The following is an 11096-nucleotide window of genomic DNA, read 5'->3' on the forward strand; positions in this document are numbered from 1 at the left end:
AAAACTACAGACCAGAAAAAAATATGCATATATACAACTTTTTTCTTGCATAAAATTTCAGCAGGTTCATTCATCCCAACTATGAGCTCTCACCCTTAGGATCTATCTGTTCTAGATGAAGAATTTCTCCTCTAGAGGAACGAATCTAGAATCTCCTTCATCAGATGACAGGAAGCTAGAAGAAAGGCCATCTTGTTGTAAGCAGGTGGTTACGAACAGTTACAAGTGACAAAGTGACCTATTGAATGACTGCCTTCAGTTTAATGATCACTTATTCGGACCCACTAGGTACCTGTATTAGTCAGGGTTCTTTAGTGGGACAAAACTAATAGGACAGATGTATATATGAAAGGGAGTTTATTAAGGAGAATTGACTCACACAATCACAAGGCAAAGTCCCACAATAGCCTATCTGCAGGCTGAAGAGCAAGGAAACCAGTGGTGGATCCGTCCGAGTCCTCAAACCTCAAAAGTAGGGAAGCTGACAATGCAGCCTTCAGTCTGTGGCCAAAGGTCCGAGAGCTCCTGGCTAACCACCGGTGTAAGTCCATGAGTCCAAAAGCTGAAGAACTTGGAGTCTGATTTTAGAGGACAGGAAGCATCCAGCACAGGACAAAGATGAAGGCCAGAAGACTCAGCAAGTCTGCTCTTTCCAACTTCTTCTGCCTGCTGTTACTCTGGCTGCACTGGCAGCTGATTAGATGGTGCCCACACAGATTGAGGGTGGGTCTGCCTCTCCCAGTTCACTGACTCAAATGTTAATCTCCTTTGGCAACACCCTCACAGACACACCCAGGAGCAATACTTTGCATCCTTCGAGCTGATCAAGTTGACACTCAATATTAACCATCACACCGCTCAGTAGCATATGAGCTTCCTTAAGTGTTTCCATAATCATGTTATTATGAAAAGCAAAAATCAAAAAACAGGGTTGCAAAAGCCCATCAATGATAGACTGGATAAAGAAAATGTGGTACATATACACCATGGAATACTATACAGCCATAAAAAAGAACAAGCTCATGTCTTTGCAGGAACATGGATGGAGCTGGAGGCCATTATCCTTAGCAAACTAATGCAGGAACAGAAAACCAAATACTGCGTGTTCTAAGTGGGAGCTGAATGATGATAACACATGGACACACAGAGGCGAACAACATGCACTGGGGCCTTTTGGAGGGTGGGAGGAGAGATAGGATCAAGAAAAATAACTAATGGGTACTAGGCTTAATACCTGGGTGATGAAATAACCTGTACAACAAACCCCCATGACACAAGTTTACCCATGTAACAGATCTGCACTTGTACCCCTAAACTTAAAATAAAAATAAAAATAAAAATAAAAAAAAAACACCACACAGAGATTTCTAAGGGATTTTTAAGGCTCCTTCCTGTCAGCAAGGTCAAGCCAGCCCCAACCAGCAGAAGCCAGCCCCAGCCAGCAGAAGCCAGCCCCCAGGGAGCCTGAATTGGCACAACCACTTTGCAGAGTAATTTGGCAATACCTGCTGGGGCTGAGGATGCACACAGTATACAACTCAGCAGTTCCACTCCTGGGTGTGTGCCCTAGAGAAACTCACTCGGGAGAAAGCAGGGACACTTTGCTCCAAAACAGCCCAAAGCTGGAAACAATCCAAACAGATAAATACACGGCAGCATACTCCTACCACAAAATACTATGCAGTCGTCAAAATGGATGCATGAAAACTATTCTTGTTAATCAGATTTACCTCATGTTGAACACAAAAGTCAGGTTAGAGAAATGTGAAGTTTGAAAAACAGTACCATGTATTTCTTTTTTTTTCTTTCTTTTCTTTTTTAAATTTTTATTTGTTTATTTTTTGAGACAAGGTCTTACTCTGTTACCCAGGCTGGAGTGTAGTGGTGCAATCACAGCTCACTGCAGTCTTGACCTCCTGGGCTCAGGTGATCGTCCCACCTCAGCCTTCTGAGTAGCTGGGACTACAGGCATGCATCATCATGCATGCTTGTTTTTGCATTTTTTGTATACATGGGGTTTCACCATGTTGCCCTGGCTGGTCTTAAACTCCTAGACTCAAGCAGTCTTCCTGCCTTGGCCTCTCAAAGTGCTAGGATTACAAGTGTGAGCCACCACACCTGGCCTTTATTTCAAACAAAAACAAAAACAAAACATTATTTTTTAGGGACAGGGTCTTGCTCTGTTGCCCAAGCTGGAGTGCAGTCATAGCTCACTACAATGACAACCTTCTGGGCTCAAGTGATCCTCCCGCCTTGGCCTCCTGAGTAGCTGGGACTACAGGAGCACACCACCATGCCCAGCTGATTATCTTATTACATTTTATTTCATTTTGTAGAGACAGGGTTTCACTACATTGGTCAGGCTGGTCTCAAACTTCTGGCCTCAAGTAATCCTTCCATCTTTGCCTCCAAAATTGCTAGGATTACAGGTGTGAGCCACCATTCCCAGCTCACATATTTCTTATCTACGTATGTAGTCAAAGTGTAAACTATTCTCACTCTGATGCTATTTAAAAAACATTTTTAAGTACAAAAATAGGTACCATCTATTTCTTATATACTTAGGCAAAGTGTAAATACACAAAGGGAAATAATAAACATAAAATTCAGGAAAGTGCCCCCTGGATGAGGGAGAGAAAGGAATGGGTCTAGGGAGGGAGAAAACAGGGATTAGAAAGATTAGAAAGGTTTTGTTTTGCTGGGTACAGTGGCTTATGCCTGTAATCCCAGCATTTTGGGAGGCTGAGCCAGGTGGATCACTTGAGGTCAGGAGTTCAAGACCAGCCCGGCCAACATGGCGTAAACCCGTCTCTACTAAAAATACAAAAATTAGCTAGGTGTTGTGGTACATGCCTATAATCCAAGCTACTTGGGAGGCTGAGGCAGGAGAATCACTTGAACCTGGGAGGCAGAGGTTGCAGTGAGCCGAGATCGCACCACTGCACTCCAGCCTGGGAGACAGAGGGAGACTCTGTCAGTAAAAAAAAAAAAAAAGAGAAAGGTTTTGTTTTGATGGCAGGTTACTCCATTACTTCTCTATCCTCAGTTCTCCCCATTCTTCTGGTCACCTTCTCTAGCCACATGGGCCTTCTTACTGTTGACCAAACACGTCAGATACAGTCCAGCCTCAGAGCCTTTGTACTGGCTGTTCCCTTTGCCTGACACTCTGTTCCAGCTCTCCTCATGGCTCACTCACTCACCTCCCCTTAGGTTTTCATTCAGATGTCACACTCCCAGTGAAGCCTTCCCTGGCTTCCAGCACCCCTCACCCCTGTCTGCCACACATCCCATCCCTCCCCTGCTTTATTTTTCCTCTGTACCCCTCACCGCCATCTGACACACTTGATTCATCCATCAGTCATGTCCATCCCCAGCAGCAGATTCTCAGCTCCATGAGAACAGGGGATTTTTCTACTTTGTTTACTGCTGTCCCAGAGCCTAGAACAGGACCTGGCACATAGAAGTGTTCAATAAATAGTCATTGAATAAATGAATGTATACACAGGTGTTTGCTCTATTATTCTCTACTTATTTTTGCATGGGATCTTGCTAGCTTGCCCAAGCTGGTCTCAAACTAGTTAGGCTCAAGCAATCTTCCCTCTTCAGCCTCCTGAGTAATTGGGGTTACAGGCATGTGCCATTGTACCCAGCTTTACATATTTTTAATTTTTATTTTGTGGAGATGTGGTCTTGCTATGTTGCCCAGGCTGGTCTCAAACTCCTGGGCTCAAGCAATCCTGCCACCCTGGCCTCCCAATGTGCTGGGATACAGGCATAAGCCACCCTGCCCAGCTTTACATTTTGTAAACAATAAAAAAGTTAGCCACTAGGCTGTTTCCCGATGAGCTTCCTAGCAGGGTAAGAGAAAAGTGCCCAGCACCATAATATGTCCTTGGAACCTACCAAGGTCCCAAGTCACTGAACTGTGAGAGCACAACCAACAAAGATCCCTCTGTGAACACCAGGCCCATGGGAGCTAGCCCAGAGTCCTTACAACAGACCACTGACATCTGAAAGCCTCTACAGAAACAGCCCAATAGGCCACAGCTCCTTCTGTGAGAGGCAACATTGCTCTGAAACAAATCTGCATTCTGAGAGTCCAGCCAGCACAGCGTGGGTGCTGCAACCCATCACATCCACCAAGAGAGACAGAACATGGAGCAGCAACAGCAACAAAACATGGAGAGCTACGATCCTGTAAATGATTACTATGAAAAAGTGTCCCAGTGAGGAAGGATCTTAGAATAGAAGAGCCCAGACTTAGCTCAGAGGAGAGCAGAGAGTGGGAAGAGGAGGAACCAGCCACTGGTACCAGATAGTAATGTCCCTACTGGAATCTAATAAAAGTCTTTAAGATCCCTGACAGACTAGTGGGTCATTCTCCAAATCCATTTCCCTTTTCTTCTAAGCACAATCTGATACTTCCCAGCTTCCCTTGCAGTGATGTGTGGTCATGTGACCCGGTTCTAGCCAACAGGATATGAATGGAACAGGTATGGGTCACACCCCTTCCAAACTCATAAACCTTCCCAAGTATCACCTTCTATGCTCATTTCTCCTTCCTGGTTTGATACAGACAAGCATGGAGTTATTGGATGCTGTGGGCTGACAACGAAGATCCACAATACAGCAAGGGTTAGGGTCTGTCAGTCATTGGAGCAGATGAACTTGCCAACTATTTTGGACTTTTTTTTTGAGATAGGGTCTTGCTCTGTTGCCCAGGCTAGAGTGTGGTGGTATGATCATAGCTCACTGCTCCCTCCAACTCCTGGGCTCAAGCAATTCTCCCAGGCATGTACCACCATGCCTGGCTAATTTTTATTTTATTTTATGTTTTAGTGACGGTGGGGGGATCTCACTATGTTGCCCAGGCTGGTCTTGAACTCCTGAGCTCAAGTGATCCTCCCATCTCAGCCTCCCAAAGTGCTGAGATTACAGGCATGCACTACCACACCCAGCTCACTTTCGAATTTTCTATAAGTGACAAATAAACTTCTGCTGTGTTTAAGTCATTTCCTATTTTTGGATCTTTTGTTATACCAGCAAGTGCTACCTCATACAGGGTGCTTAAAGGAAAGCATATACACATTTCAACCACGGTTCATCATATATAGATCTGAAAGCTCCTTGAAGACAGTGACTGTATCTTATTTAGCTTGCTTTTCTCAATCACAATCCCTTGCACCCAGATATTCTCAAAAAAACATTCACCAAGTTGAAATAAAAGCAAGATATCCTCAAGCAAATCAAGAGACCCATGCACGTACAACACTTAAAACCTTGAGTTCTGGAATGCATAATCTTCTGTTCATATCCCAGTTTCATCACTTACTTGCTTGGTGCCTTAAGCAAGTTATGCTCTGAGTTTCCGCTTCCTCAGTGGTCAGAAGGGAATATTAATATTTCCTAATTCAGTGGGTTGTTTCAAGGATTAAATTAGAGAATGCACATAAAGCACTCTGGAAGCAGCCAACGATAATGAGCTATTATTTTAATTGTAACAGAAAGCATCTGCTGTAATATACAGCTGAGATATGGATGTGGGGTGTTGGCAGAAAGGAGGCAGGTGCATAATGAGGGGAGGGAGAACACAAGGGCTCAGCCTTCCTGAGCCCGGTGCAAACCACACCAACCAAAAGCCTCGTAATCCTTCAGCTAATTAAATCCAAAGAGTATAGCACGTGCCACTTACCCCGTTAGCACCACCACAAAGTCCATGACGTTCCAGCCATTCCTCAGGTAGGAGCCTTTGTGGAAGGCAAACCCAAGGGCAATGATTTTAATTCCAGCCTCGAAACAAAAAATTCCAATGAAGTATGGTTCTGTGTCATCCTGGAAGGGAGAGAAGGCAAGGTCAGCGTCTTGGGCTGGGCAGATGTTGGCAAGACCAGGGAATCAGCCCACCTAGAAATCAGTATCCACCACCCTCTCACTTCCCTCAACCCTCCTGCACTCACCACCCCTCACTGCCTCTTGCAGAGATCGCTTGTCCAAAGCCTTTTGCAAGCAAAGCCAATGCTCAGAGAAGGCAACTTCCTCCTTCATTCCTTTTGGGCCAACCTCACATATCACTTGGCCAAATAGAATTGCTTGTCTGCACCTGCTTTATTCAATATGACAGTCACAGGCCACATGTGGCTATTTCAATTAACATTAATTTAAATGCAATAAAATTAAAAAATGCAATTCTGCAGTCACACTGGCTACATTTCAAGTGACGATCCTACTGGACAGGGCAGATGGAGATCATTTCTGTGACTGCAGAAAGTTCTAATGGAAAGCATTGGTTTAGAGGATTTACTTGTCACATGCAGCGTCCAAGGCATTTGAGGCTGGAGCTTGTGCGTTGACCTCACTCCTAAATCTGACCCCTTAGGATGGTTCTCAGCTGGTAGATTGTTAAAGGCTGGGAATAGGACTTCTGTACTGGCTGATAAGTGACCAGTATCCTCACCTCCAGTTCCTCTGCAGAACCTCCAGCTGGTTCTGGCTTCCAGCTGATAATCTATCATATTTGAAATTAAGCTATAAGCTCTTCTCCATCAGAGCCCCTATGTGAACGTCTTCCCATCTGTTACAACAATGTTTCTCAAGCTTCAATCATTTCATTCTGCCTGAATGATTTTTTTTCCGTATCAGCTTGCCACTGGTACTTCTATTTGCTTACTAGTCTTTCAACAGACTCTTTTTATTTAGCATTATTTTAAGTGAAAATGCAAAGGTCTAGAAATCATAGGTTTGCTAGGCTAGTTATAGTTTTTAGAAGACAGTGACCTTGTGAAATGTCTGTTTGGTCTTTGACATTGTTTCCTGGCGTACAACTCCTAAAATCCTTGGGATCTTCAAAGGGATGTCTTTTTGTAGGCTAAGGATTGACTGACGGCTGGCAGCTTCAAGGTAGCTTCAGGATGGGGGCTGGTCACCGGGAAAACCAAGGCATGATTAGAGGGTTGGATTTAAATCATTGACCATTGGTGATCAACTTGATTTTCAGCCCCTCTGCCCTTCCAGAGGTTGGGGGGTGGGGCTGAAAGTCCTAACCCTCGAATCATGCCTTGGTCTTTCTGGTGACCAGTCCCCCTCCTGAAGCTACCTGGAAGCTGCCAGCCACACCCCTCTCCTATATCTCACCCTATGCATCGCTTCATCTATATCCTTTGTAATATTCTTTTTTCTTTCTTTCCTTTTTTTTTTTTACTGAGACACAGTTTCACCCCTGTTGCCCAGACTGGAGCGCAATGATGTGATCTTGGCTCACTGTAACGTCCGCCTCCCACATTCAAGCGATGCTCCTGCCTCAGCCTCCCAAGTAGCTGGGATTACAGGTGTGTGCCACCATATCCAGCTAATTTTATATATATTTTTTTAGTAGAGACGGGCTCTTACCATGTTGGTCAGGCTGATCTCGAACTCCTGACCTCAAGTGATCTACCTGCCTTGGCCTCCCAAAGTACTAGGATTACGGGCGTGAGCTACTGTGCCTGGTCAAGACATAATTATTAACATTAACAATGTTCATTTGAGTATACTGCCTGAAATTATGTCATATGCCAAAGTAGGCAGTTTGAGACCAGCCTAAGCAACCTAGTGAGACCCCCATCTCTACAAAAAAGATAAAAATAAGAAAATTAGTTGGACATGGTGGCGCCTGTAGTCCCTGTTACTCAGAAGGCTGCAGTGGGAGGATGGCTTGAGCCCAGGAGGTGGAGGCTGCAGTGAGCTATGATTAAACCACTGCACTCCAGCCTGGGTGACAGAGCGAGATGCTGTTTCAAGAAAAAATAAAAAAGAAATTTAGGTTTCCCATGATCTGGCTCTGGGCTCCAGGACTGTGAGCCTCCTGTGTGCCCTGCTCCACTCCCCCAAAAATCAAAGTCCTGCTAAAGCCAAGGAGAAGCCCCCGAGAAAAGACACCACTCACCAGCCGTTCAGACATCGGGGTCTTGTCATCATCAGGCAGATGCTGCTCCAGTGCGAGGACGATGCAATTCGCTATGATGGTGGCTAAAATCATATATTCAAAGGGAGTATTGGGGAATTAAGGAAAAATCTTGTTTAAAGAAAAGAAGGGTGTTTGGAGGGGCACCCATGCCCAGGGACCCCAATAGAAAGATCTCAAGCCCTCCAGATCCTCCCAACTCATCAGTACAGGTGGAATTATTCGTTCTCCTCTCTGGAGTAGATCCCTGCAGATCTCAAACCCAGAGCAGATGACTTCTCAAGGGAAATGCGGATATTCACCTTCTATCTCACCAGCAATATTCATTGAACACATATTCATTCAGTACCTGCTGTGTGCCAGATTCTGTTCTGGGCTAGGGACACAGCTGAGAGCAAAGCAGACAAGAGGAGAAGCTTCCTCCTGCTTCCTAGAGGAGGAGCAAATAACTGAGATAACTACATCATGTATACCACGTTATACAGTACACTGCACGTACCATGTTATATAGTACATCATATATTCTATGTTATGTAGTAAGATGGTAAAGGCTATAGACAGTGGAAAGGGTCAGGGCTGCAATTTCAAATATAGTGGCAGAGCCCAGCATGATGGCCGGTACCTGTGGTCCCAGCTACTTGGGAGGCCGAAGCGAGAGAATCGCTTCAGCCAAAGAGGTGGAGGCTGCAGTGAGCGATGACTGTACCGCTGCACACCAGCCTGGGTGGTAGAAGGAGGCTCTGTCTCAAAAAAAAAAAAAAAAGATAAATTAAAAATAGATAAACATAGGCCGAGGTGGGTGGATCACTTGAGGTCAGGACTTCAAGACCAGCCTGGCCAACATGGTGAAACCCTGTCTCTACCAAAAATACAAAAATTAGCCAGGCATGGTGGCACATACCTATAGTCCCAGCTACTTGGGAGGCCGGGGCAGGAGAATTTCTTGAACATGGGAGGTAGAGGTTGCAGTGAGCCGAGATCAAGCCACTGCAGTCCAGCCTGGGCAACAGAGCAAGACTCCATCTCAAAACTAAATCAAATAATAAATAAATAAATAAATAAATAAATAAATAAATAAATAAATAAATAAATAAAACATTGTGATCAGATTTGACACCTAACGCATGAGCCACAGAAGAAAAACTAGATACACTGGGCTTCATAAAAATTTAAACCTTTTGCGCATCAGAGGACATTATCAAGAAAGTTAAAAGACAAGTAACAGAATGGGAGAAGCTATTTGCAAATCATGTATCTGATAAGGGTCTAGTACCAGGAATATATAAAGAACATTTACAACAACAAGATAACCCAACTGAAAAATGGACAGGAGGCTGGAATAGATATTTCTCCAAAGAAGACAGTCAAATGGCCAATAAGTACATGAGGGTATTAGTGATCAGGGAAGTGCAAATCAAACCCCAATGGGATACAGCTTCACACCCACAAGGATAGCTAAAATTAAAAACAAACAGAAAACAAGTGTTGGTGAAGATGTGAAGAAATTGAAACCCTCGTGCTGGTGGGAATATAAAATGGTGTAGCTGGCCAGGTGCGGTGGCTCACGCCTGTAATCCCAGCACTATGGGAGGCTGAGGTAGGAGGATTACTTGAGCACAGGAGCCTGAGACCAGCGTAGGCAATAAAGTGAGACTCTATCTCTACAAAAAATATAAAACATTAGCTGGGCATGGTGGCGCAGGCCTGTAGTGCCAGCTACTTGGGAGGCTGAGGAGAGAGGATTGCTTGAGCCCCAGGAGGTTGAGGCTGCAGTGAACTGTGACTGCACCACTGCACTCCAGCCTGGGCAATGGGAGTGAGACCCTGTCTCAAAACAACAACAAAAACAAAAACAACAACAACAAAACAACACTGGTGCAACTGCCATAGAAAACCATTTGTTGATTCCTCAAAACGTTAAACACAGAGTTACCACGTGACACAGTAACTCCACTCCAAGGTGTAAACAGGAAAGGATCGTAAGACAGGTACTCCAACAAACACTCATACACAAATGTTCACAGCAGCACTATTCACAATAGCCAAAAGATGGAAACAACCTAAATTTCATCAATGGATGAATGGATAAACAGATGTGGTCTACCCATAGAAGTGAATAGTATTCAGCCAGAAAAAGGAATGAAGTAGGCCGGGCATAGTGGCTCATGCCTGTAATCCCAGCACTTTGGGAGGCCAAGGCAGGCAGATCACCTGAGGTTGGGAGTTCAAGACCAGCCTGACCAAAATGGGGAAACCCCGTCTCTACTGAAAAAAATACAAAATTAGCTGAGTGTGGTGGCGCATGCCTGTAATCCCAGCTACTCAGGAGGCTGAGGCAGGAGGATCGCTTGAACCCGGGAGGCGGAGGTTATGGTGAGCCGAGATTGTGCCATTGCATTCCAGCCTGGACAACAAAAGCAAAACTCTGTCTCAAAGAAAAAAAAAAAAAGAAAGAAAGAAAAAAAAAGAATGAAATACTTGATATGTTAGAACAGGAATGAACCTCGAAAACATTACGCCAAGCGAAAGAAGCAGACATAAAATACCCCATATTGTATGATTCCATGTATATAAATGTCCCAAATAGGCAAATCCAGAGACAGACAGCAGATTTGTTGTTCCTGAGGAACGGGAAGGGAAATGGGAGTGACTGCTTAATGTTTTTGAACTAGATGAAGGTGACAGTTACACAACATTGTGAATGTACTAAACGCCTCTCCCTCCCCTCTTCTTTCTTTTTTTCTTTTTTATTTTTTTAAAGAAACATGATTTTGCTCCATCACCCAGGCTGGGGTGCAGTGGCATGATCACAGCTCACTGCAGCCTTGAATTCCTAGGCTCAAACAATCCTCCTGCCTCAGCCTCCTGAGTAGCTGGGATTATAGGTGCACGCCAAAGTGAGTACCTAATTTTTTTTTTTTTTTTTTTTTTTTTTTTTTTTTTTTTTTTTTTTAGAGACGGAGTCTTACTTTGTTGCCCAGGCTGGAGTGCAGTGGCGTGATCTCGGCTCACTGCAAGCTCCGCCTCCCAGGTTCAAGCGATTCTCCTGCCTCAGCCTCCCCAGTAGCTGGGATTACAGGTGTGTGCCACCATATCCAGCTAATTTTATATATATTTTTTTAGTAGAGACGGGCTCTTACCATGTTGGTCAGGCTGA

The 11096-nt window shown here is 44.5% G+C and overlaps 1 protein-coding gene across 1 annotated transcript in view; it reads right to left on the reverse strand.

Moving 5' to 3' along the window:
* CACNA1A (calcium channel, voltage-dependent, P/Q type, alpha 1A subunit) overlaps positions 1-11096 on the reverse strand; it is a gene marked incomplete at its 5' end in the record, with an annotated part of 337656 nt that overhangs the window by 278246 nt on the left and 48314 nt on the right. Inside the window, 2 exons of the mRNA XM_011953392.1 lie at positions 5693-5832; positions 7922-8027. Of these exons, the coding sequence (XP_011808782.1) occupies positions 5693-5832; positions 7922-8027 (246 nt within the window). The remainder of the gene's footprint in view (positions 1-5692; positions 5833-7921; positions 8028-11096) is intronic.

The sequence above is a fragment of the Colobus angolensis genome, unplaced genomic scaffold (genome assembly GCF_000951035.1).
Source record: "Colobus angolensis palliatus isolate OR3802 unplaced genomic scaffold, Cang.pa_1.0 Scaffold36, whole genome shotgun sequence".
NCBI classification, from domain to species: domain Eukaryota; kingdom Metazoa; phylum Chordata; class Mammalia; order Primates; family Cercopithecidae; genus Colobus; species Colobus angolensis.